This window comes from Eptesicus fuscus, chromosome 12 (assembly GCF_027574615.1).
Source record: "Eptesicus fuscus isolate TK198812 chromosome 12, DD_ASM_mEF_20220401, whole genome shotgun sequence".
Lineage (NCBI taxonomy): Eukaryota > Metazoa > Chordata > Mammalia > Chiroptera > Vespertilionidae > Eptesicus > Eptesicus fuscus.
This window is the reverse complement of record NC_072484.1, coordinates 66,832,941-66,860,544: the sequence shown is the minus strand read 5'-3', so window position 1 is coordinate 66,860,544 and position 27,604 is coordinate 66,832,941. Positions and strand designations below refer to the sequence as shown.

General features: G+C 50.2%; 1 protein-coding gene across 1 annotated transcript in view; it reads right to left on the bottom strand.

Annotated features, from left to right (window-relative positions):
* SULF2 (sulfatase 2) overlaps nucleotides 1-27,604 on the bottom strand; it is a 72,426-nt gene that overhangs the window by 39,110 nt on the left and 5,712 nt on the right. The window contains exon 2 of the mRNA XM_008159176.3: nucleotides 16,268-16,507. Within this exon, the coding sequence (XP_008157398.2) occupies nucleotides 16,268-16,507 (240 nt within the window). The remainder of the gene's footprint in view (nucleotides 1-16,267; nucleotides 16,508-27,604) is intronic.

Below are 27,604 nucleotides of genomic sequence, written 5' to 3'. Positions count from 1 at the left end.
TGAAGGTGGCCAGTTATTCTGGACGAGGGCAGGTCCCAGGGTCACAGAAGGGGCCCGGGTGCCAACACTGCGTGTGTCGTACTGTCTCTGGGCAGTTAATGCCCAAGTTGTCAAATGAGACGGAAATAAGCACCTGTCATGTCTAAACCACTATTACCTGGGGACCGCAGAGCCCTCAGCGGTGCCGACATTACAGAAAATACTGGGGGCAGGTGTGCCCAAGGCACGCCCTCTGGTGGGGGTCAGCAGACCTTTTCTGCAAAGGGTCAGCTTGTGAACACTGCCAGCTCTGCAGCCACATGGTCTCTGCTGCAATTATCCACCTCTGTCGCTGTAGAGCGAGAGCAGCCCCAGACCACAGGTAAAGGAACGGCCATTGCTACATTCCCATAAAACTTTATTTATAAAAACAGGAGACAGATTCCTATGGGCTGTAATCAGCTGACCCCTACCATTCAGGAATGTGGCCTATATTGGCGAGGTCATCATCATCATCATCATCATCTTTTTATTTTTTAAGAAAAGCTTGGAATCTGTATTTTTTGGTGACATTTCCAGATTTTCAAAAACACCCTGTAACCCAAAGAGAATATTATCGGGCTGAGGGCTGGACTCAGGCTGTCGGCTGCCATTTTGCAAGACCCAAATTTGGTCCCGGGTGGTACAGGGTAGCAGCTGAGCTGGTCCAGGCCCAGTTTCAACCCCACCCCTGCTGCCCGTAGAAGCGCCTGAGTGGTGAGACCTTCACCATCTGTCATTTGGCTTTTGGGGCCCCTGGCTTGGGCAGAAGAGAACAATCCACTAACTTTCTGGGGGTGGAGCTGGGGTCTCCGGGGGAACAAGTGATAAATGAGAAGGAAGTGCTTTTGCAAACTCTAGAACACCATAAATATTAGATGTGAAATGCCACAGGGCTGAAGTCTTTGTTTTTTGGCAGACAAATTGGCTGAGGAAGCAAGGCCGGGAAGAAATGCATTAAATAAACCCAGAGCCCCAAAGCTCCGAGGGCGGGGGCACCTCTGATATTCTGTAACTGGATCCTTTTAACTTTGGGCTGCTTGCAAGGTTACAACATGAATCTCTTTCTTCTGAAAAGACAGCAAATGCAAATTGCTGCACAAAGTGATAAATCAATGCTGTGGAAAGTTCTGGATAACAGAGAAGGGATCTCGCTGAACAGAGAGAGGCCTGTGGGGAAGCAAACGAGGAAGGTGGGGGCTGGGAGAAATGCCCTCCTCGCGCTTGCCCTTTGAGGAGGAAGCTGGATTTGGGTTTCTGCAGTAGACATCTGTTTTACTTTCTGGCCCAGCATCCATCCTCCTGTCTTTTGGAAACTGCCGTCTGAGGGAACCAACGTTTCTCCTCTCTCAGTCTTACCTACTCAGGTGAGGTTATTTCTATCTCCCAGATACTAGGTGAGGCATATGATCTGGGCCTGACCAATCAGGATGTTCCATCTCCCCTGGCTTGTGTGAATGGAGGGACATATGACCCTGGCGGAGCCAATGAAAGCCTCCCCTGAGACTTTTGCTGAGCACTGGAAAGACGCCCTCTCTTTCAGCCAGGGTCAAGACCCTGGTGAGATGGGACCTGTGGGGACCACGTTAACATCACAAAGGAGAACCGCCTCAGAATAAAGCCAACCCAAATGAAAGAGCATTCACTAAGCAGAACGGCAGGTTTCTGATGAAAATGTTTGAGCTCTGGGACTCAGCTAAGTTTGCCTGAACTCATTTCAACTGGATGTTTTTAATGCTGGACAAGTGAAATAGTAATCCAAATTCCATTCTGTTCTCCTTTTTTGCGTACTTCAAGCCTAAGGCCTAAGAGCCATCCATTCATTCAACTCTTTACTGGGTACCCAGTACCTGCCAGGCACTGTTCATGGGGCTGGTGATATAGCAGTGAACAGAACAGGCAAGAAGTAAGCTCAAAACACCGGAGATAATTTCAAGGGGGTAGTAAGTCCTTCGAGGAACATAAAACAGCATCATGGTAGAGAGTGGCGGGGTGGGGACAGCTAATGGATGCAGAAGGGATGCTAGAGATGGAAGGGCAACGGTGACGAGAAACAAGCTGTGTGAGCAGCGCTTTCGGCAGAGGCAAGTGCCAAGGGCCGTGCAGGTTCGACCTTGGGATGTTTAAGGAACAGCAAAGGGGTCAGGTGTTGTTAGAAAGGAACGGAGAGGGGGAGGAGATGTGGGCAGAGAGGTGCCAGGCCTTGGCGGCCCGGGCAAGAATCTGTGAGTTTATTCTAAGAGCAGTAGGCGGCAGTAGAGGGTTGTAAGCCGGGAGGGACATGATTAGATTTCCATTTTTTTCAAAGCTGCTTCCGGCTCCTGGGAGGAGGGGAGGACTGGCTAATTGCCCGGGGGAGACACAGGGACCAGCAAACAACCAGAGGGAAGGCTGAGGGCTCCGCGTGCCACTTCCCTTCACAAGCACCTGTGTTTGGCCCCCCTGTTTTTGTCAAGGTCATTGCTATGGAGGAAGGCTGGGCTGGAGATGATCCTGAGGCCCGGGGCCTTGTGACCTGAGTGTCAGAGGTATGGAAGCGGGCTGCTTGGGCCTCTAATTAAATGTTGGCCTTAGCCACCCACTCCACGCAGCTCCAGCAAATGAGGACCAGGGCCATCTATTTCCTGGAAACTCAATTAGTGGTGGTGGTGGTGGTGGTGGTGGGGGGTAGGCAGCATGGAGGGCTCCCCAGCACTAGGGACAGTTTTTTTCGCCTGCTGAGTCAACATCAAGATGAGTTGTATCTGAAAACCTGTTCGCCCCTTTAAAGAGTGGTTTTGTCCAGAAGGATGGGACAGGGAAGGGGGAGAGAAGCCATAACAGACCCTCAGAACAGGGCCTGGGGAGACTGTCAATCAATGGCTATTTAATTATCGCCTTGGAGGTATCAGACACTAAGCCGATCCTTCAAAGAGCTGTTCTCAACGCCATTAGACTGATGTCCCATTTCTATGACAAATACTGTGTAATGCTCCCTTATTTTCCTGAAAGGAAATTTATAGGTGACAAACGCTACCTGTGCACATCATTTCAAAAAAAAAAAAAAATCAATACAATGCCCTAACTGCGATCCCTAAGAAGAATAAAAGGAAGGCAATTTATAACAAAGACAAATTTCAGTGTGAACTCCCGGGCACATCCATCAAGGAGACGCGACGAAGCAGGCAGATGCCGTTACCTAGACGCAGATTCACTGGGAGTGTGACAGCCACGGGCGGGTGGGCGCAGCCTGGGTGGGCCCGCGGCATCTGCAATTCAAATGCTCTGGGTGGCACTGCCATCAGCTCCTCATTTTAAGCAACAGGGAGTAACTCTTGGGAGGGTTTTGTATTCAAATATAACGTTTTCTCTGGTGTAGCCACTGTGGAAAACATTATGGCGTTTCCTCAAAAAATTAAAAACGGAATTGCCTTTTGAACCAGCAATTCCACTTTTGGGAATATATCCTAAGAACCCCAAAACACCAGTCAGAAAGAATGTATGCACCCCCATGTTCATAGCAGCACAATAGCTGAGATCTAGAAACTGCCCAAGTGCCCATCAGTAGATGGTGCATTTACACAACGGAATCTTACCCTTTGAGACAGCATGGATGGACCTGGAGGGTATTACGCTAAGTGAAATAAGCCAGTCAGAGAAGACAAGTACCATGTGATCTCACTCATATGTGGAATCTAATGAACAAAATGACGAACAAAATAGAAGCAGATACATGGATACGTGGAACAGACTGACAGAGGTCAGAGGGGAGGAGAATGGGGGGCACTGGATACAAAGAGGCGAAGAGATTAGACAAAGAATACTTATGCATAACCCATGGACACAGACAGCAGAGTGGTGAAGGGCAGGGAAGGGATGGAGGGGGCTGGGTGGAGGTGGGCAAAAAGGAGAGGGGGAAATGAGGGAATTTATAATAATGTCAACAATAAAAAGATATTTTCTCCATTTACTTATCACTTACGTTCCTGGAAAACTCAGGCCATATTAAAATTGCAAAAAACCTGTAGTGTTTATATATAAAACTAGGGGCCAGGTGCGTATGCCCTCTCACAATCCAGGACCCCTCGGGGGATGTAGCAGTGTGCGAAGCTGCAGGCAGCCGCTGCGCTCACCAGCCGTGAGCCCTGCTTCTGGCTGAGTGGCACTCCCACTGTGGGAGCGCACCGACCACCAGGGGGCAGCTCCTGCATTGAGCGTCTGCCCCCTGGTGGTCAGTACACGTCATAGCGACCGGTTGTTCCTGTCGTTCTGTCATACAGGCCGCTTAGGCTTTTATAGATATAGAAGATGTACTTAGGGTCAAGGCTCAGACAACATTTCTACCGGATCAAATAATGATCCAATAGAAAACTCTGAAGCCATGTGGAATACTAGGCAATATGGGGACCGGGTGGGGCTCTCAGTGCAGAGCAGGGCACCAAAGGTCCCTGGTCCTTGCCCCCTGGAAGCCAGCAGCATCCCCAACCTTTATAACCACCAGAAGCGCTTTCATAGATTTTAACCCCTAGGGGGCGGTGTGCTCCCTCGAGAACCACCAGGTTAGAAAAAAGTTTGCCAACTGGTGGGTGGCTTGTGGGCCAAATCTATGCCACAGGTATGTTTACTTTGGGCCTGCCTGGTATTTTATTTATTTTTAAAAAGTAGAGCAAATAGTCCACATTTGGAAACCAGGCAATTTCACATAAAAAGCTGCATATCGCACTTTTGACAAATCAGAAGATCTGACAACTCTGGGCCCATTCATCATCCAAAGGGCACACGTGGCTTTGCCCTCTGCCCCACCGGCACCCTCTCTGCACTGGCTCCCGGATAGACAGGGTTCCCACAGGCATGGCAGAGAGCGACCCCCGCGTCTCCTCAGCCTTGGGAAGACTGACGCGTGGGGTGCCCCGTTTCCCTTCCTTTGCTGAAAGCCCTCTCGCCCTCTGCTCTGACCTCTCTCTGGGCAGCACAGATGGGCCCTGCAAGGGCTCCCAGGGTGTGCTGACAATGCCTTGCTGGCCGAGGAGGGGCGTGCCGTATGCTAGGGAACGGGACCTGTCTGTGGACGGGCGGCACCCGCTGGCCTCAGGGTGCAGTGCTCCTGTGTGACAGCCCTGACTCGGAAACCCTGACCCACGAGGCCCGGCGATGGACTGGGATGGCTCTCGGGCCCGAGGGGGTAACACTGAGGTGAGAAGGGGGCACCCACCGCCTAGGCTGGTGAGAGCGCCTGGCGCAAGGTCTGAGAACGGTAAACCCTCGGCGACAACTCGCATTTTTATTACCGTTTTTATTTTATTATTATAGTCTCGAAGGTTTGTGCGCCCGCCTCTAGGAAAGATTTTGCTTGGATTACATCCTATTCCAGGGCTGTCCAACAGAACTTCAGGCGATGATGGAGTCCTTCCCTGTCTGCACCAGTCAATCTGGCACCTGCCCGTGCTTAGGGGCACCCGAAACACGGTTAGTGCGACTGAGAAATGGAATTTCAAATATGATATATATGTATATTTTGTTGTCACGTATTCATTTTTTACTTTTTATTTATTTTTATTAACACTCATCTGAGGACACGCGTAGAGAGAGGGAGATGAGAGAGAGGTTGAAAGAAACATCGATGTGGGAGAGAAACACTCATCAGTGACCTTCCACAGGTGCCCCAATTGGGGATTAAACCTGCAACCCAGGCACGCGACCGGGAATCGAACTGGCCATCCTTTCGGCACAGGATGACATTCAGCCACCCGAGCCACTCCACTGGGCAAATTTGATATATTTTTAACTAAAGTTAAAAAACTCCCGGTGGCTACCGTGTTGGGCCCAGCAGCTCTAGTCTAAGCCCTTCCAGAATATTCAGGGGAGTCACAGCTGACAGCAGGGAGGGGACTGCAAAAGGCCACACGTACCCTAAAACCCCCTCAAAGCCTCTCGCAGCTTGGCAGACAGCCCGCGCCCCCCCCGACCCCCCCCCCCCACACACAGATGTCCTGCCTCTCACTTTTATTTTGACTTCCATGGTCATTTTAATGCCCGCCGAAATGAGAGCGAATCCAAAGCACGGAGCCGGCAGGCTGGGGAGCCGGCAGGCTGGGTGGCCAGGACCACAGCGGGCGGGGAAGCCGGGCGGCTGGCTTTCTCAGAGCTCCTGCTGCCTGCAGGGTTCCCTCCATCCAGTTCAACCCCAAGACTCTGCAGCTTCCAAGGGGGTTACCACGCATTGTGAGCATTAAATAGGTGGTGTGTGCGGAAGAACCCAGCCGGTGTGGCCTCAATCGTGTCCCTGAAAATTGAACCCCGGGGAATTGTAAATGCGACTTTAGGGAGAGGGTCTTTGTAGATTCAATCGAGTTACGATGAGGTCGTACTGGGTCTGGGTGAGCTCCCATCCAGTGACTGGGGTCCTTATGGGAAGAGGGGAATCAGGACACACACATGCAGACGGGAGCCCATGCGAAGGGAGGGCGCCCTGGGAGAGAGCCACGCGCAGACGGAGGCAGGGATCGGAGTGATGCAGCCGCGAGCCAAGGACTGCCTGTGGCTACCAGAAGCAGGAAGGATGGCAGGAAGGATGTTCCCTGAACCTTCAGAGGGGTGTGGCCCCGATGTCACTTGATTCTGGGCTTCTAGCCTCCAGATTGTGAGAGAACACGTTTCCATTGTTTCACGCCACCCAGGTCGTGGCACCTGTTCTCGCCACAGGAAGGGGCGGGACAGAGAGTGCTCCGACGTGCTGCCTGGGGTCAGCCTCACACCCAGCTTTCCCTCTTTCCAGGGACCCTTCCCCTCCCAGCCCCAGGGAACCTCTCCTCCCAGGTGCGTGGCGCTGGTCACGGGACCCTCAGGGTACCGTCATCTGAAGGCACTGGGTCACTCGCACACGCCTGTTGCAACTCTGCTGTACAGATGGGGCCGGATCGCGGCTGAGGTCAGGAAGGAGTGCGAAGCAGAGCCCCGCTCTCTGCATCCCCGCACCAAGGTTTCACCTGTTGTGAAAGGTGAAGGTCCTGGAGAAAGGGAGTGACTATTGAATTGGAGTTGAAAGAAATTAGGCCTGAAGATGTATGTGTAAATGTGCGCCTCCCAAGGATGCCTGGGCCCTGGGAGGGGCGGCTGGGGAAGGGGGGGTCTCAGGTCCCCTGCTGCACGGGGTGGGCCCCCGTCGTGGGGTGAATGAAGACACGGCTGTGACACCCTCAGGCCGGAGAGGGGGCCGGCAGAGGGGCAGCTGCACGGAGGAAAGAAGGCAGCTGTGTGCGTGCGCACTGGAGGGGAGAGGACGGGATGGGGAGCAAACCAGGAGAAAGGCCAAGCGAAGAGAAGGCGGCCACTGTGCGGGCAGGACAGCTGCACCGGCCCCCGGCCCCCGGGGAGGGGCCCAGGAGGAAGCACAGCCCTTTCTTCTCTGTGTGTGCAGCCGGGCCAAGAAGAAAGAGGCCGAGGTGGTGGGAGTGGGGGTGGGGGTGGGGGAAGAAAAGAGGAGAGGAGGAAGGAGTCTAGAAAAGCTGGGGGAGGGCAGGGGGCGAGGAGGGGGGCTGCTGCTCTGGGCAGAACACGCAGACGGATCCAGGCACCCTGCAGAGATTCCCTGAGCACCCCCTGGAGGCAGGCAGGCGGCCCTCTGCCGGACACGCGGACACTGTGACCGCCATCGGAATACCGGTCTGGGGGCGGGGGGGGGGGGGGTGTTGCGTGATGCTGTGCTACTCGTACAAATCATCATCACTGCCAGTGTTTCTTAAGTGTTGACTATGTATCACTGTTTTCACATGTTTGATCTGCACAAAAACCTATGAACGAAGTAGTATTATTATCAAAGCAGTTAAGTAACTTGTCCAAATTCATGCAACTGTAAGTGGTTGAGCCTGTACCCCAACCCAGGCAGAATCCTTGTTTTCAACTGCCTTGCAAAGGGCTGGGAGGCGTCGCGTTCCCCAGAGCACTGTATGACTGTGACTCGTGGGTATGTGAGTGCGCACAGCAGGGTAGCTTAAGTGTGCTGAAAGATGACCATGTCCATTTTGTAAAACCTGAGGATGCAACTTATCCTTAGAAGGGTATTTATATTTGAGATCCACGCCTCCAAAGTTTGCCGAAGCCACGGCACAGAAATATCCATTAACAACTTGCTATTTATTCTGCTTAAACTCAGCATCTCTCACTTCATTCTTTGTCAGTCTCTACTACAAACGCGGGGTAGCACAGCACAAAGCAAGATCACTGCAAGATAAAATGGCAAATCTTGTAAAAGATGCAAGGTTTTGGGAAATTAATCAAAGTGATGCTGAAGGACGGCTTGAAGCACCAGCAAATCCACTGACAAACAACCATCTAGACTAGGAGATAATTAAAGAGGAGGCCACGGAAATGGTGGGAAGGGAATAAGCACTTCACAGGGGAAACTCAGATGCCAAAGGATTAAGAGAGGCCCTTGGGAAAACTGATCAAACCCTACCATTGTGGTGAGAAAAGATGCTCGATATGATTTCATTTATTTTATTTTTTATTTTTTGCAAAATGACCCCTTATAATTTAGCTGTGAAAACTGAAGGTGAAGAATATCATATTGTGCGATCATTTAAATTTGTTGAACAAATTACACTCCACCCCCAAAGGACACGTCATCAATTTGTTTAAATAATCAACCCACTAGTCACAATTATAACCTAATCTTTGTTAAATATGGTTAGATGTAACATAAAATAAGGTTATTTAAAATTTTTTTATAATTTCATTGTTTTCAAGATAAAACACCTAACTAAATACATTAAAAACTATGTACATGAAATGTTGGTCAACAGTTTGTTTACTTTAGGAACATCTGTCCAGGTCCAGTCTGCCACAGTTCAGGCTGACCTTCTGTATTCAAAAGGATATCACATACAAATAGTTGAAAACGGTTACTGTGGCTGTGACTTCAGTCCTCCCTCAGTATTCATTTCCTCCTTCTCCCACAGTAAAATAATTGTTAGCTGGGCAAATTACCACCCAGAGTGAAAACTACATTCCCCAGGCTCCTTTGTGCTCATGTGACTTACTTCTCATCAATGGGAAATAAGGAGAAATAGAAAGCAATAGAGTCTCTGATCAACTTAGGAGCATCTAAATATATAAAGCAAATATTAATAGACCTAAAGGGAGAAACAGACAGCAATACAATAATAGGAGACTTTAATACCCCACCTTCATCAATGGATGGGTCATCCAGGCAGAAAATCAATAAGGAAATATCAGCCTTAAACAACACATTATAGCAGATGGGACTTAATAGATATACAAAGAACATCCAATCCAAAAGCAACAATTCTTCAGGATATATAATATGTTAGGTCACAAAATAAGTCTTCAAAAATTTAAGAAAACTGAAATAATGTCAAGCATCTTTTCTGACCACAATGGTAGGAAACAAAAAATCAATTATAAGAAGAAAACGGGGGAATTCACAAATATGTGGAGACTAAACAACATACTACTGAACAACCAATTAGTCAAAGAAAAAAAATTAAGAGAAAAAAAATACCCCGAGACAAATGAAAATGGTAATATTTCAAAACTTATGGGATGCAGCAAAAGCAGATCTAAGAGGGAAGTTCATAGCATAATGCCTACACCAAGGAACAAGAAAAATCTCAAATAAACAATCTAACTTTACACCTCAAGGAACTAGAAAAGAACAAATCAAGTCCAAAGTTAGTAGAAGGAAGGAAATAACAAAGATAAGAGCAGAAATACATAAAATAGAGACTAAAAGGATGAAAGAAAAGATCAATGAAAGAGCTAATTCTTTGAATGAAAAGATAAAACAGACAAACCTTTATCTAGAGTCACGAAGAAAAAAACAGAGGACTTAAATAAAATCAGAAATGAAAGAGGAAATGTTACAATTAATACCAAAGAAATACAAAGGAAGATAAGAGAGTATTATGTACAATAATATGCCAATAAATTAGACAACCTAGCAGAAATGGATAAATTCATAGAAATGGATAAATTCATAAATTCAAGACTGAATTATGAAGACACAGAAAATCTGAACAAAACAATTACTAGCAAAGAGAATGCATCAATAATCTAAAAATTCCCAACAAACAGATGTCTAGGACCACATGGCTTCACTGATGAATTTCACCGAACATTCAAAGAAGAAAGAATACTAATCATCTCAAGTTTTCTTTTCTTTTTTTTAAATGGAAGAGTAGGGAACACTTGATACCAAAACCAGGTAAGGATGCCACAAGAAAATAAATTTATAGGTCAATATCCTTGATGAATATAGAATGCAAAAATCCTCAGTAAAATATTCCAAAGTCAACAATACATTAAATGGATCATACACCATGATCAAGTAAGAGTTATAACAGGGATGCCATGCCAGGATGGTTTATCATCTGCAAATTAATCAATGTGGTATACCACATTAACAAAATGCAGAATAAAAATCATATAATCACTTCATTTGACAAAATTCAACATCCATTAATGATTAAAAACTCACAGTAAAGTTAGTATAAAGAGAACATACCTTTTTTTATTTAATCCTCACCTAAAGATATTTTCCCATTGATTTTTAGAAAGAGTTGAAGGGAGGGGGGAGAGACAGAGAAAGAGGAATATCAATGTGAGAGAGACACATCAATTGGTTGCCTCCTGCATGCACTCTGACCAGGGGATTGAGCCTGCAACCGAGGTACATGCCCCTGGACTGGGAATCGAACCTGGGACTCTTCGGTTCAAGGGACAAGGCTCTATCCACTGAGCCAAACTGGCCAGGGCAAGGGAACATATCTTGACATAATAAAGGCCATATACAACAAGCCCATAGTTTACATTATATTCAACGATGAAAGCTTTTCCTCTAAGATCAGGAACGAGACGTGGATGCCCATGCTTACGACTTTTATTCAACATAGTATTGAAAGTCCTAGCCAGAGTAATTAGGCAAGAAAAGGAAGAGTCATCCTAATGAAAAAGGAAGAAGTAAACTGTCACTATTTGAAGATATGATAATACATATAGAAAACCCTAAAGAATGGCTATTCAAAGTCTACAAAAAAATTGTTAGAATTAATAAACAAATTCAGTAAAGTTGAAGGATACAAAATCAATATGCAAAAGTCCACTGTGTTGCTGTACATTAATAGCAAACTATCAGGAAGAGAAATTAAGAAAACCACGTATTGTGGTTAAGCATTGACCTATGAACAGATGATCACAGTTCGATTCCCGGTCAGGGCACATGCCCGGTTTGCAGGCTTGACCCCCCCGCAGTGTAGGGCACGCAGAAGGCAGCCAATCAATGACTCTCTTTCATAAGTGATGTTTCTATCTCTCTCTCCCATCTCCTTTCCTCTCTGAAATCAATAAAAAAATTAAGAAAACAATTCCATTTACTACTACACCAGAAAGAATAAAATACCGAGGAATGAATCTTACCAAGGAGGTAAAAGACCTCTACATTGGAAACTGCTAAGTATAAGACATCGATGAAAGAAACGGAAGAAGTCACAAATAAATGGAAAGGTATTGTGTGCGCAGGTATTGAAAGAATTAATAATGTTAAAATGTCCATACTACCCAAAGTGATCTACAGATTCAATGCAAAAGTGATCTACAGATTCAATGCAATCCCTATCAAAATTCCAACGACATTTTTCACAGAAATAGAACAAACGATCCTAAAGTTTGTGGCAACCACAACAGACTCTGAATGGCCAAAGCCATCTTGAGAAAGAAGACCAAGGAAGCATTAGGCCTCCAATTCCAAACACAGAGTGGGGCAAAAGCAGGTTTACGGTCGCCCCCTCCTTGTATATTATTACACAGTTACAATAATGAAAGCAGTATGGAGTTGGCATAAAAACAGAGACACAGATCAGTGGAACAGAACAGACAGCCCAGAAATTAACCCACACATTTATGGCCAATTAATTTATGACAATGGGGCCAGGAATATACAATAGGGAAAGGACAGTCTCTTTAATAAATGATGTTAGGAAAACTGGACAGCCACACGCAAAACAATGAAACCGGACCACTATCTTTTACCACACGTAACTCAAAATGGATTCAAGACCTGAACGTCAGATCTGAAACCATAACTTGACATCAGTCTTGGTGATGATTTTTTTTTTTAATTTCACACCAAAAGCAAAGGCAGTAACAGCAAAAACAAATGAGACTACATCAAACTAAAAAGCTTCTATGCAGCAAAGGAAACCATTAACAAAATGAAAAGGCAACCTATTGAATGGGAGGAAAGATTTGCAAAATCATATATATGATAAGGGGTTACTATCCAAAGAACTCACACAACTCAATAGCAAAACAACAAACGTTCTCATTAAAAAATGGGCAGGGGATCTGAATAGACATTTTTTTTTTTTCCTGAAGAAAACGTACAGATGGCCAACAGGTACATGAAAAGGTGCTCAATCTCATTCATCATCAGGGCAATGTAAAACCACAGTGAGGAAGCACCTCACACCTGTCAGGATGGCCATCAAAAAGACAGGAAATAACAAGCAAGAACGTGGAGTAAAAGGAACCCTTTGCACTGTTTATGGGAATGTAAATTGGCGCCGCCACTATGGAAAAACAGAACCCTATGGCAGTTCTTCAAAAAAATTAACAATAGAACTACCATATGCTCCAGCAATTCCACTTTTGAGCAGTTATCCAAAGAAAATGAAAACACAACCTCAAAAAGACATAGGCACCCTGTGTTCGTTGCAGCATTATTTACCCAAGACATGGAAACAATCTGTGTCCCGTCAACGGATGAATGGATAAAGACACACACACACACACACACACACACACACACACACACAATGGAGTATTGTTCAGCCATAAAAAGGAGAACATTTTGCCATTTGAGACAAGGTGGATGGAACTTGAGGGCATGATGCTAAGTGAAATACGTCAGACAGACAAAGACTATTACCATAGGATATCACTTACATGTGGAATCTAAAAAATAATTGAGCTCATAGATACAGAGAAGAGTTTGGTGGTTGCCAAAGGCAGGGGCTTAGAGAGTGGGTGAAATGGGTCAAAGGCACAAGCCATGAGGATGTAATACGTAGCACGGTGACTACAGTTGATAATACTGTACTGCGTATCGGAAAACGAAGAGAGTAGATATTAAAAGTTCTCATCGCTCACAAAAAATCTTGTAACCACATATGGCGACAGATGCTAACTAGACGTATTGTGGTTATTTTGCAATATATATAAATATTGAATCATTATGTTGTACACCTGAAACTAATGCGTGTTAATTACATCTCAGTTACATATCAATTTATATCTCAATAAAAAATGGAAGTGGTTGAATCTCTGATCAGTCCATGACTTTGAGTGGGGCAGGCCCGCCAAAGCGGCATGGACTGTTAACTGAGAGAATAACGAGCGGTTGCTGCCTTGGATCTCTCACACACAAAATTAAATCCAACTCAACCAACTGCCCCAGACACCCACAGAATGCAGGACTTAATGTATCTAAAGACCCAAGGACAATTAACCATTGGTTTTGGGAGGGGACTAAAAAGTTACATTTTCTAATGTGAGTCTTACAAATCAAATTAACCTAAGAGGGATTTTGAATTTATTATGGTTTTTTGGTCATTTTTTTCTCAATCAAATAACAATGACCAACATAACTAATATTAGGTGGTAGTAGCTTTAAATGTTTTCATATGAAGCAGCAACTTAACATAAAACTCACATCTGAGCTTCCTAGCTGCCATGGCAAAGAGGGAAAGTATACAGAGGACACAGCCCTTGTTATTTAATGATGACCTGGAGCATACCGGTTCAAAGTAAAGACAATTTCAGGATCCTTCGTTCTGAAAGTCAGGTTGGAACGGGGTTCCTTATATATAGGGGCATTCTAAATATAACAAAATTTTCGGTGACAGTTTTTTAAAAAGCACCCGTAAATGTTCTGTGCAGAGAAATTTACATTTGACATGCTTCCAGTCTTCACTGAGGATATGATAATTAAGCCGAGTCTGATGAAATCCGTTCTGTGGGGAAATAGCTTTTTGGTGATTTGTGTAAATTTAAGGATACGTTTGGGGAATCAATTTTGAAGAATATTCTCAAGAGATGGTTCCTTCCTGTGTGCCAGCTGTACGATCCCGAAACGCTCGGCTTTGGCTCCCACCACGAGCCCCCGAGTGTGGCAGGGTGCGTGTTTCCTTCCAATTTGACGAATGCAAGTTCCATACTCTCTTCAAATCCCCGTGGTCTTGTTTCCATTTTGATTAAGCCACGAGCCCGCCATTTTATGAGTCCGGGCAAAACGCTTTTCTGGGTTGCCCTTGTCCTGGCTGTCACATGAGGGGAGCTGAGAACACTTTTAGGGGGGCTTACTGTTCTTTTGGCATCCAGAGCTAACCGTCTCCACACAGCAGGCCTTTCAGCCAGAGGCTGTAAAAAGGGGTCTGGGAGCCACACTCAGTCCTCAGACATGTTTGGTTTGGCCCACAGTTTACATGGAGTTTTGCCAACATTTTTTAAATCAGCAAATTTCAGCAAAAAATTCAGAGTAGAAATATCTGAAGGCTGGCAGCCCTTAACACAAGCGGCTATAATTAGAGTAGTTCTCACTTAACGAACATCATAGACAGGTTCTGCAACTTTAAGGGAAATAATGTAGCCTGCCACCAATTCTACCACAGGCTAATCGATATAAACAGTTATGCTCCTATGGCAGCTCACCAAGGTTTTAATGAAACGGCACAGAATGAGACAAAGCTATTCGAGGACCCGCTGCTTCTGGACTTGAGGGGCAGGTGCCCCTTCCAGTTGGTGCCCCCTGTCCTGCAGCCTCCATCTACATCCAGGTCCCCACAACACCTGCGTGTTGGTCCTTGGTGTACACACACACACACACACACACACACACACACACACACACACACGCGCGGCTTCCCGCAGAGACCAAGGACCTACATGGTCATGTGTGCGGGATCGAGGCCTTCCTAGTGCTCTCAGCAGGACCCACATTCTGGGGGATTCCCGCTGTGGAATGAGTCTGCAAGAAGACAAACCTCGCCAGCTCGCTCCCCAGCCCAACGGGTCCGGCAGCCACGCCCTGTAACTGACAGAAGCTGTGAACCGGCAGCTGTGAACGGAGCTGAGGGAGGCATCGGCTTCGCTCACGTCACTCCCGCCCCAGCCATCGCCTGCTCACTGGAACACGACTTCCTGAAGTTGCAATACGCACGCCACAGTATCTGATTTCACAACGGCCTCGGCTAAGGAGCCAAGGGGGGTGGGGGGAGTATTTATTATTCATTAAAGCAAACCAAATTAACTGAGCTTGGAGGATTTTGCAATGGTGCCGGAGGTGAGTGACTGTAATTGTGCCTTTGCCTCAGGCAACCGGCCGGGGAGGTGAGTCTTCAGAACCCACCAAAGCACCTCCTCCAAGGTCAACAGGCAGCCTTGCTCACTCTCACCCAGGATGCCACACCGAGAGGGCAGACAGTCAAATGTGGACCAACAGTCCATCGCCATGCCGACTTCTGGGCCATTCCATAGCAGCCACACAATCCCCACATACACTCCTCTCCCTTCTTCACACCAGCTTTAGCCCCGTTCCCTAGCCCAAGGTTCTTCTGGAACCTTCTTCCAGGCTAATGGTCTAAAGCAGTGGTCGGCAAACTCATTAGTCAACAGAGCCAAATAGCAACAGTACAACGATTGAAATTTCTTTTGAGAGCCAAATTTTTTAAACTTAAACTTCTAACGCCACTTCTTCAAAATAGACTCGCCCAGGCCGTGGTGTTTTGTGGAGGAGCCACACTCAAGGGGCCAAAGAGCCGCATGTGGCTCGCGAGCCGCAGTTTGCCGACCACGGGTCTAAAGTCCATAAATCAGTCTCAGATGGCTTTAACAACATCATTAACGGACGGAGACCACAAACTCATGCACGGGTCCCTCTGGCTTCTCTCTGTACTATATATATTCTGTGCTATATTTCATATGTTAAGTGCAGCCCCCGTGCCTGCCCTCCCCCCCCCCCCGCTTTCTTTTAGTTCAAAATCCTTTGAAAAGGTCACTTTCTATCACGACTGCGGGCAGAGCAATCTCATACACAGAGAAATAAATGCACAGCTTTCAAATGGAAAGGAAGCCGTCCACGCATTAGCCAAAGCCATCTAGGGTGGCCCCTGGTACAGGGGCAACACGGGGAGAGACACGACCCCGAGGCCAGGCCACCAGCCACGTCCCGAGGCCCCGCCCGCCCGCAGGCGCTCACCTGTGCGGTAGCCAGTGCTGTTGAGGTACACGGCAAAGGTGCGGCTCTCGTGCTGCGCCTGCCAGGAGGGCGAGGAGCAGTTCTCGTTGTTGGTGTAGGTGTTGTGGTTGTGGACGTACTTCCCGGTGAGGATGGAGGACCTCGAGGGGCAGCACATGGGCGTGGTCACGAAGGCGTTGATGAAGTGCGCCCCGCCCTGCTCCATGATGCGCCGCGTCTTGTTCATCACCTGCATGGAACCTGCAACCAGAGCTGGAGGTGAGATGCCGCCAGTGGGTTCTAACTCATGGCCCCCGGTAGGGCATGAAACGATTAGGGGCTCTCAACCGGATGGCACACCCCCCCCCATTCCCATTCCCGGGGAGGGGAATGCCTTTTGGAAATCTCCCGGGACAGATGGATACGACTGGCACTTGTGGGCAGCGGCCAGCAAGCCACTGTGGGATCGACCTTCACCACGAGGAGGCATCCGGGTCCCCAGTCCTCCTGGGCGTTTATGGGGTGCAGGTAACAACCTGCTTATAAGTTACCTGAGCCTAGAATGGAACTCTGTTTTACACAGGAACAGATTTTTTTTTTTTTTGCAGGGTATTCATATACACGGATTTTTTTTTTTTTTGGAAGCAACTATTATGTAAACCGAGGGAAGACTACACTTTGCTTTGTTTGGAACCTTCCCAAGAATTGTTGGCTCTTATTGAAATCTGGTCACGCCAACCCCCTGGCTCACCTCTGAATACCTCTCAGCCGAAATGCTCGACACCAGCCACCTCCCCCCAGATCTAACCCATCAGCTGAGCCTCTTGTAGTGCCCTCTGGACTCACTCTGGTTTCTGATTCCCTTGGGCTCTCATTCCACGTGCAGCGTGTGCTATTAGGGCTTAATTATACACCACCAGGCACAGGGGTTCCAGTCATGCCCATTCTTGTTTCTCAGTGAGGCTTTCAGCGGACTAAGGCACGCGGGAAGAGAAGGAAACGGGCGTGTGCGGGCACCTTACGGAGGGCAGGTGCTTTCACATTCCCCGCTATGCCCTTGCTCAGCGCTCACGCCTCAACGCCCCCACGGCGTGTGACAACACAGCAGGTGCTCAATCAATGTGTGAAGAGTGGGTGCATAATTGGACTCCATGGCTGGCACCCAATCACTTCGCAGCTTTAATGGAGATAGTGGGACTTCTCTCCCTCTATGGCCATCGCTGTTCTTTTCCTTTTGCCTTAGGGTCTGTAGGGCTGCACGATGGCACGCTCTCTAAGACGCACCCACGTCCTAAGCCCTGAAACCTGTGAATGTGACCTAATTTGGAAAAAGGGTCTTTGCAGACACACTGAAGGACCTGGAGGTGAAATCGTCCTGGATTACCCGGGTGGGCCCTCAATCCAATGACGAGTGTCCTGACAGGGGGCAGAAGCAGGAAGACGCAGACACAGGGCGCACGGCCACGTGAAGATGGAGGCAGAGAGCAGAGGGACGCAGCTACAAGCCACGGATGTCTCGAGCCCCCAGACGCTGAAAGAGCGGGAAGGACTCTCCCCCGGAGCCTTCGGAGGAACAGCCCTGTGGCAGCCTCATTTCTAACGTGTCTCCAGAGCCGAGAGAGGCCATTTCTGTTGTTTTAAGCCACCCAGTTTGTGAAAACCTGTGAGGACAGCAGCAGGAACGCAATATAGCATCTACCGGGCATCTGCGGTTCTAGCCGGGGAGCCGCTGGTCCCAATCACCAAGAATCCCCTAGAGGCCCGAAAACAACCAGTCAGACCCCCTCAGCACTCTGTCCCTCAAGGCTAAGAATGAAAAGGAGATCTACATGGCTCTTACCCACCTTTCTGCCAAATACAGAAAGAAATGGAGCCAGAGCTTCCCTGAGGCAAACACAGATCCTATGTCTTCACGCTTAAAACATCCAGTAACTTCTCATTGCACTCACACACAAAAAGCCAATTTCTGCCTGTGTCCTAAGACTCTTTGAGACCTGTCTTCCCCCACCCCTCCTTGGCCTCCTCAACCCACTTCCAGTGTTTGTCTGACCTCATCTCCTCCTCCTCCTCCTCCTCCTCCTTGCTCAGCTGGCTGCACTGGCCTCCTCACTGTTTCTTAAATGCTCCAGCTCATCCCTGCCCCAGGACCTTTGCACTTGCTATCGCCTCTGCCTCCTCTTTTTCTGAGATTTCGCTTTGGTTGGTTTGTCCCATTATTCAGATCTCAACTTAGAGGTCACCTCCGCATCCAAGTCACCTCTTCCCCATCTGAAGGAGCCCCACTCTGCTTACTTCCTGCCACACCAGTGGACATGTCTTCTTAGCATCTATCTCCTGCTGAAATGGTGTTTTCCTGGTTTGCTTGGTTATGATCTGCCTCTCCCCCTGGACTGAGAGTTCTAGGGGATCCAGGTGCTGCCTACCTCCCTCCCGCCCCCCACCGCAGGCATATATCATTGGTGCTCTGTAAAACTCCCCGAATGACAGGAAAACAGCAAAGCCTGCCCTTTCAAGCCCAGTGCAGAGGCGGTTTTATAAGGGACGCCCTCCCGGAGCCAGGTGTGCTTCCTGAGCCTCTTGGCCAAGGTTGCTCCCGGAGCGGGGAAGAAAGGACCTGCTTTGTGTTTGAACAGGAATCGTCAGGCCTGGGACCGTGTGAGCATCTGTATCAAGGTCGCATGCCCTTGTAAGAAGTCCCCAGGGGTCGCAGCTGCAACGGGTGGGCAATAATGGGCTTTCCACCAGGTGTGATGTTTTCCTTTGAAGGGGGTGGAGGCGGTGAGCTGAGGCCCCCCTCAACCAGCTGGTGCTAACTTGCTGAAACCCGATGGAGCGATGGAGCGTGGGGATCTCAGAGTCCCTGTCTCAGGGTCTGGCAGAGCCCTGGGGCCTCACCAGCCCCAGGTCGCCTTCTGCTGGCCAATCCGTTCCTTCCACCTTGAATTTTTACCACAAACTAAGATATCAAGGCCATGCCCTAGAAGCCAAGCTTGAATATCGGCCACCCTCGCACCTCATGGCTTTTGCCAGAGAAGTGCCCTCCACCCGGGATGCTCCCTCCTGGCCTCCTTCAGGTGACTGACCAAACACCAGACATCCCAGAGAGACCTTCCCTGACCCAGTGCTGAAATCGCCCTTCCCCCTCCAGACCTTCCCAATCCCTTCCCTGCCTTACTTCCCTCAGGCCGAAAGCCACTTCCAGTTCCCTTGTTTGCATGCTGCCTGTGGCTTCCGCGGAGCAGCTCCCTGGGGGCGGGATCTGGGCCTGTCCTGGACGGTGTGGCTCAGTTGGTTGAACATAGTCCCAAGCGGGTTCAATTCCCACTCAGGGCACATGCTGGGGTTGTGGGCTTGATCCCCAGTAGGGGGCGTGCAGGAGGCAGCGGATCTATGTTTCTCTCAACGATCATTCTCTCTCTCCCTCTCCCTTCCTCTCTCTCTAAAATCAATTAAAAAACAAACAAACATGAAACAAAAAGGGCCTACTTTGTTCACTGTCATATTCCCAAGCCTAGCACAGTGCCTGGCACATAATGGGTGCTCAACAGATATCTGCTAAAATAACCAAAAAGTCATCTTAACTCTTTGGGTTTCCATGTAACTCAGGAGCCCAAGCTAGTTTGTGTCCATGGATGTACTTTGCATGTGGGTGCTGTGCAGTGGGTTTAAAACATTTAACTTTTAACAGTACTAAACAGATCATATGCTCTCTAGTTGGCCGCACTCCCCAGCACTCCCTATGGTCTCACACACATTATCTGCCTGGTCCCTGAAGGCCTTGGTTTTGCAATTCCTCACGTAACTTAGCTGTTGATCAGCTCCAACCTGTTCGTGGGGTAGAGGGCAGTTTCTATGTCAACAGACATCATGCTTATTATTAATGTGGTGCCTGTCACTGGCTGAAAGTCGGTTGTGTACATTGTGCTGGGCACATGGCCTACACCGTTTAACTTAATCCTCCCAACAGCCCATTTTACCTGAAGAAGGATCGGGGTGCAGGGAGATTTAAGTGACTGGTCGAGGCTGCAGAGCTGGGGAAGCGGGATGTGAGGACTCAGACCCAGGCTTGTGTGATGGGAGAGATGGGTGCTGGGTGTCACTGTAGGAAACATTCAGTTATGTCACGTGGGAGGTGGTGACACTGTACAAGGAAGTGCACAGAGGTCTCCGTGTACTTGAACAACTCTTGGCTGTAGCAAGGCTCAGAACAGTCCCTGGACTGTAGGCACATCCGGTCCCCTAGTCATCCCAGAGGAGACCCTGGCTGGCACAGCAGCCGTGAGAGTGGCACAGGGTCACAGCACCAACCGCCGGGGACGCCAGTGCTGGGAGAGTGGCTCCTCTCACTCCTGGTAAACTCCAGGAGAGTCTCCGTAACCCTGCACACCTTCTGCTTTGACAGGGAGGGAACTGGCCCCCTGCGTGGGGGCAGCAGAATTAGCTTATATTGGATCACATGTTCTACTTTCCTTCCATTTGGGGCAAGGAAGGCAAGCTTCTCTCACTCAGGGTAGTGGGAGCCTGTTCTTTTTTTTAAAAAAATTAAACATCAGTAAATAAGAGTACAGGTGGCACACAGATATGGTAAAAATCGTGCAAAGGCAAGGGGCCGGCGGTGTTTCGTACGCACGGGCTGGGTGCAGCCCAGAACTGTCTACCCGATGAGGCCACTTGGAAGAGGTGCTCAGAGACACCTTGGGTGCCACACCCCCAAAGCTGAGCTCCCGCTGCCCCCTGTCCCCTCACGGCTCCTCCGGCAGCTCCTCCCTCTGCCTCCAGCTACTTAGGAAATCATCGTGGCTACCCCATGGCCCCGTCTTTCCATTCCCACATCTAATCCATCAGCGACGCCTGCTGTTCTTCAAAGTCTATCCACAGCAGAGCCCCGTGGCCTCCTCGCTGGGATGGAGCTCACCCTCTTTCCTCTCTGAATTAGGTCAACTGCTTCCGGACTGGACTCTGTTTATTGCCTATGGAGCCGCCAGAGCGCCCCCTCTCCTCAGCATCCTCCATAGCTCCCACCTACTCGAGAACAAAGTCCCCACGGCCACCCACAGGCCCTGAGGACCCAGCGCCCGCCCCAGCGCCCGCCCCTCCCAGCCTATTCTGCAGCCAGGCTCACGCCCACCTCAGAGCCTTTGCCATACTGTTCCTTCCGCCCGGCTCCCCCACGGCCTGTGCCCTCACCCCTTCTTGTCTCCACTCAGAAGTTCTCTTCTCAGTGAGGCCTTCCCTGCCCCCCACATCCACAATTTTACTCGCTGCCCGCATATTTCATATCCTCTTCCTTGTTTCACATTTTCAACTCTGACACGTTATCTTTCTTCCATATTTATCTTGCTTGTCATCCCCCTACAGCCCCAGATGCCAGTGCTAGGAGGGCGGCAAGCACGGACTGTGCCTCACAGCCCCAGCCTAGAACAGTGCCTGGCATACAGCAGGTGCTCAATAAGTATTTCTTGAAGAAATGAACCTAGGGCAGTCCAGGCACAATCAACCCTCTGCCTGCTCTTCACAAACAATGAAGGAGGAAGCCGTTAGTAATGAGATTTCAGCCTCTCTCTGTCTCCAGAGGCGGCGGAAAGGACAAAGCCGCCCGCTGACCCGTCAGACCCTTCTCCTGGAGCAGGGAGGCCGCCGCCTGGTGAATAATTCACCTGCCGTCAGCAGCCCCGGGTGCTGCGCTGGCAAAAAGCAAACAGCCTGCAGAACCGTTTCTTATTTTTAATCGGCACAAAACCGGGGTCCCAAAGTGCTTATATCTCCATCCCACTCACTTCAGAGATGGGCGCGACTGGCTGCCCCGGCCCCGTCGCTCCCTGTGCGTGCCTGTGCGGTGCGCTCGCCCCAGCCGCAATGAGGGGGCTGGAGGAGAGCCGTGTCAGTCCGCCATGGACGCAAAATCTAACAGCGCTGTGAGGCGGCAGTGCATCTGTGCACAAGCCTCACCTCGGGGACAGTAACCTGCTTTATTAAAACTGCCAGAGCGACGAGGCTCTGTCAAGCCACATCTGGAACACGAACACATCTGACCGAGTCTCCTCGCCCGGCACAGCCCTAACGAGGACGGACGGCTCCGGTGGGAGGGAGTGACGGGGGAGACAGGGCCACACAGAAATAAAAAGGCCAGTTTTCAGTATTTCACACCAAGCCGAGCCAGCCAACCAAAACTTACGGTGTCCAACACAAACCTGGGGACACGCAGACAAAAACAGACTCGGTTTCTTTCCGTGATCAAACCTTCCGACCGCGCTGGCCAGGGGTGAAGTCACCTCGCACCTCTCCGGGACCCCCACGGCCTGGGGCGCCCCGCCCCTACCCTGAGGATGGCACTTAAATTCTGCTGCCCAGACCACTCGCCTGCCAGGAACGTGGCATTTCTCCCATGACACCCATTTGCCCACCCACATGGTGATGGCTTTTCTTTGGTCTTCTCCATGCACCGCCTGTGCTATTATTTATTTGATACTTTGCTTTAAAGTGACTTTAAAAAACAAACAAACTTGACTCTCAATCCAAGTAACTGTGAAATTCTGGGTTTGAGGTGCTAATGACACACTTTTTGATGTCCATCAAAATAAGTTCCTAAGTAGTAAAATCAGTATTTGCTGACCTGTCCCCTGAGATGACCTTGTGAATTCCCTGGGCATTTTAGGAGCCACTGGGTTAATTTGCTTTTCTAAAGGTCTGGGTTAGAGTCATCACTACCTATGGGGACTTGGCAGGTGCGGGGGGCTCTCAAGACTCAAAACATGACCCAATTTTTGCCCTTCCTGGGCCTTTAGGGGCTCACATCCATGTTCTGCCCTAGAGGCCTGTGCCAGCTGGGAGCAGACGCCAACCTCCGACAGCCCCAACCCTGATGGCACGGGGCACTGGTTTTGATGGGTAACTAAGGAGACGAAGCCTTCCCACGCTTGTTTTCTTAAAATTCTATGGACGTGATCAGGGCCTGGGATGTGAGGCCCTCCTTGGGAAAGCAGCGAGGGTGGGACCTGGGGAAAAACAAAGCCGGAGTCTAAAGTTAATCACCTCTCACCGGGACTGTTGCAGAATCCTAGCTGACAGAGAGACAGGCAAAGTCTGTAGTTCGACGCCTGGCACACAGCAAGCACTTCGTGCATGTTAGCTCTGGAAAATTTTAATTATTGTGGCTCCCAATTACAGTGTAACCCAGTTCCCCGACGGAGGGCCTCTGGACAGAATCTTGTCTGCATGTGTGTTTAAAGATTTTTTTCAGGCTGTTCGAAAGTGTTTAAAAGTTTGAATTAATTGCTAACCTTGTATTTTTAATTGGGAGATTTCACATCGACCCAGCTTTCAGGCTTCGCTTGGAAAATACGAAGATCTGGCCTTGACGGGCCAACAGGTGCATCGAAGCAAAGCTGGCTTTGGAAGGGCCCCGTCCGGTTCTCCTGGGCCCTCACCATGCCCACGTCCCTCTCTTGCAACACCTGCCCGGCCCTGTGGGCATTGAGTTTGCAACCTTTGGCTGATTCCATTCCAGCTGAAGGGACCAGCTAAGTAACCCGACAAAGCAACACTTACCGTGGCCCAGAGACCCACAAAGGACCGCTTGAAGAGGGAGGAGCAGGCTGTGGGTCTGGGTAAAGGCTGGAACAGAGAGCCCTGCCCTGCACAGGCAGGGGGTGAAGGTCCCTGAGCGGGGGCCATAGGTGAGAAAGACTCTGTGCCCTGCACCATCTTCTAGCCACTATGCCCACCCATGGGCTGGATCCCACGTGGCAGCCCTCATCTGGTCCTCCAGTGCCCCCGGAATGCCCACAGTGTCACCGGATCAGACTGTGAGCTGCCTGCCCAAGGGATACCTCTTTAGGAGCCATCGGACCCCAACCAAGCAGCTCTGTCCCTAGCAGGAGGGTGAGAGAAAGGCGGGGGATGGGGGGCGGGGGCGGGGAGGGACCAACAGCAGTAACCGACTCCACATCTGGAGCTGAGGACTCCGCTGTTTCCCGGGCTGGAATGGGCTCACTGTTGTCTGCTGGCCACAATTCAGAATGACGACACTGGATTCCTGGGACCTGCTTCTCCAACGAGATCTCCTCACAACGGTGGCAAAGGGGAAACCATTCCCGATTCCCGGATATTATAAAATAAAGTCGAACGCAGTTTCTGTCTTTAGCTATGAAGAGCTAAGGCTCGAAATTGGTTCCTAATGAATTAAGCAGATGTCGAAGTGGCAGTATTGGAATTTCATTAATGAACGCCGGGCTGTCAGAGAGATCATGAAGTTCATTTTTCCTCCTCTGCCTTCTGCGGGCTCTGGCTGCAGAAGGTTCAGGGAGGACATTCTGACGAGGTCGTTCTCCGTGGAGAGGAGGTGGCAGAGGGACCCCGGGAAAGGGCAGGTCACCCTGGTCATAAATGGCAATCGCTGGTCCCCTCCCCTCTGCGAAGCCCCACCCAGAAATGTTCCTTTCACTTGTAATTCTCCAACGCCCTTCTTTCCCCACGAGGGATCTCCAGCCTGCTTTGCCCATTTCTCAGGGTGGGCTGCACGGAGCCAGTCCCCTAGCCCCTGGCCCGGTGGGTGATGTTGGCACAGCAGGCCAGTGTCAGTCGTAAGCTTGGAAACCGGTTCCTCCGCCCCCCGTCTCCCATCTCTGTAAAGGGCACCACCATCTGCCCAACAGCTCAGCCAAAAACCTAGGAGTCATCCTTGATTCTCCTTCGCCCCCTCCCGCCTGCAATCCATCAACAAGTACTGCCTGCCAGACCTTCAGGACAGGACACGCTCCACCCACCCCTCTCCCTCCGAGAGCCCCCATCCTCTCCCACGTGGACAACTGGTCTCCCTGATTCTGCTCTCGTCCCCGGGTCACCCCCTTTCTACCCTTGGCCGGGTGGGCCGCTGAAAACATGAGTCATGTGCACGTGGCCTGCTCAGAACATTCCAGTGACTTTCTATTGGCCTCCCCCCACCTCCCTTCTGCCCTCACCCCCAGCGTTCTCCTGCTCGCTCCCAGGTCCCGCTGGCTGTCCTTCCTGCCACACATCTCCTGCACTTCTCCTTCTGCCTGAGATGCTCCCCCACCCCGTTTCCACATGAATGACTCCTTCTCACGTGCAGCACCCATCCCATGACCACGCCGCCCCTGCTAGAGGTGCTGCCCTCCCTGGGACCCTTGCTCTTGATCTCGCTGTGGCCACAACCCTGGCAACCCACGAAAATCTGTTTCCCTCCTTCTCAACAGGTCCTGATGTTAATCTTCGACGAACTTAGCTAGGAAACTCTAAGCCTCTCTTGTAGCTACATGTGGTCCTCACTGGCCTTCCGGATCCCCCCTCTGCCCAGCTCTCCCGTTGGGGAGCCGACCCGGAGCTGTACCCACAGGTGACTTTACCCTCTGACTTTGGGCTTGGGGTGGCCAATGTGGGGCTTGGGAGATCAGGGAGAGATGAGCTGAGGTTGGGGTATGGATCCTGTGGTGTCGACGGAGGGGGACAGCTCCTGGTAGGTGGTCTTGGTGTCTCTCGTTTCCAGTCCATTCGCTCCTCTCATCCTCTTAATCTTGGGTGGGGATGCCCCCACTGCTATTAACTAACCTTGGGTGCTGCATTACTACTTGGACAACCCAAATTTCTTGTGTGCCGCCCCCCTCCCCACTTTTTTTGTTGCTGAGACAATGGGGCTAATAAGCTCTGCCCACGTTGCATGTGATGTCCAAGATGAGATCCTTAAAAGGAGCTGACTCAACTGGAAGGTCCATCCTTTTGCTCTTCTGCGTCTTTCTTCTTATTGCCTGGGATATGGCTGTGATAGATGGAGCTCAAGCAGCCATTCTGAACCACGAGGATGCCTTGAACATGGAAGCCAGGCGAGAAGCATGGTGGCACAGAAAGGCAGAGAAGGAGCTGGGGTCCCAGATAACCTTGAAGCCACCGTGCCAGGCCTGAACTGCCAACTTCCAGATATTTTTATGTGAGTGAGAAGCAGACGCCCATCTTGTTTAAGCCATTGCTATTCTATATTTTCTTTTACATGCAGCCGAACTCAATCCGACATACTTAGCTTCCAGAATTGAAGCGATTTCCCAAGTGCTGCTGAATTGAGAGAGAAAAAAAGAGAAGTCTTGCAGGAATGTGCTTGGCAAGTTGAACACCAGGGTGGGTCCAAAGGAGCCTCTTCTTCCCGAGGTAACTGCCTCGACGTGTTTTTCCAGCCCTAGCGAGCAGCGGCTCAGTGTCAGGAGCTGGTGTCTCAGAGAGGCCGAGCTGGAAGTGACCTCCGACCTGGTGTCCGGAATCTGGGCACCTGTCCTGGGCGCCCAGCCGCTTGGCCCCTGCAGAGCACCCAGGCCTGCGATGTCGAATTGACTCCGGGACATCAGTCTGCAGCTCAGGGTGTGGTTTCCTTGTGCTCACAGATGGAAATGGAAAACAAGTGCCTGGCCAGGAACCCTCCCCGGCCTCTCTCTCACAGCCAGTCTCTCCTCCGAGCAGCCCTTCAGGCTGGGGGCCTGCCGTGTTTAGGATCACAGACCTCTGAGAACCTTGTGAGGGTCTTGAACCCAGGAAAGCCCAAACAGGCAAACCATCTGCATGCAATCCCCACGCTTCCCTGGCCCAGGCCCACCCAGAACTTCCGACTCTGAAGGCTGGCTCCTTGGATAGCTCCTCTTGGCCGTTCACAGGCATCTGCAATTGACCAGGTCCCCACCCCAGCTCTCCCCATCTCCGTACACAGAAAATCCCTCCTTGCAGATGTCTGGGTCAAAATCTCTCCCACCCCACATCCGACCCATCAGCACATCTTACCAGCTCCACCCTCTACGTGCAGCACCTGCCTCCTTTTCCCCACTCGGGTCTGAGCCGCCATCTCCTGCCTGGACCACTGCAGTAGACTCCCCACTGGGTACCTCTCCTGCCTGGACCACTGCAGTAGACTCCCCACTGGGTACCTCTCCTGCCTGGACCACTGCAGTAGACTCCCCACTGGGTACCTCACCTTCCTGGACCACTGCAGTAGACTCCTCACTGTAGTCCCTGCTCTATTACACCCCTTTAGTCTGTTCTTCATATAATAGCCAGAGGGGTCGTATCCAGACATATGTCTGATGATGTTCTTCCTCTGTTCAGTGTTCTCTACTGGTACCCAACTCAGTCAGAAAGCCCAAGTCCTCTCCCTGGTTCAGAGGCCCTGTGTGATCCACCCTCCCACCACCCCGTTGCCTCTCAGACCTCCCTCCCTCCGGGTCCCCACGCTCCCACTGCTCTGCCAACCAGGCCTCTTGGCTGCTCTTGAGCCTGCTTCTGCCTCAGGGCCTCCACACCCACTGTTCCCTCTGCCTGGAATGCTCTTCCCCAGGGGAATCCCCTTGCCTGGCTCCCTTCCTT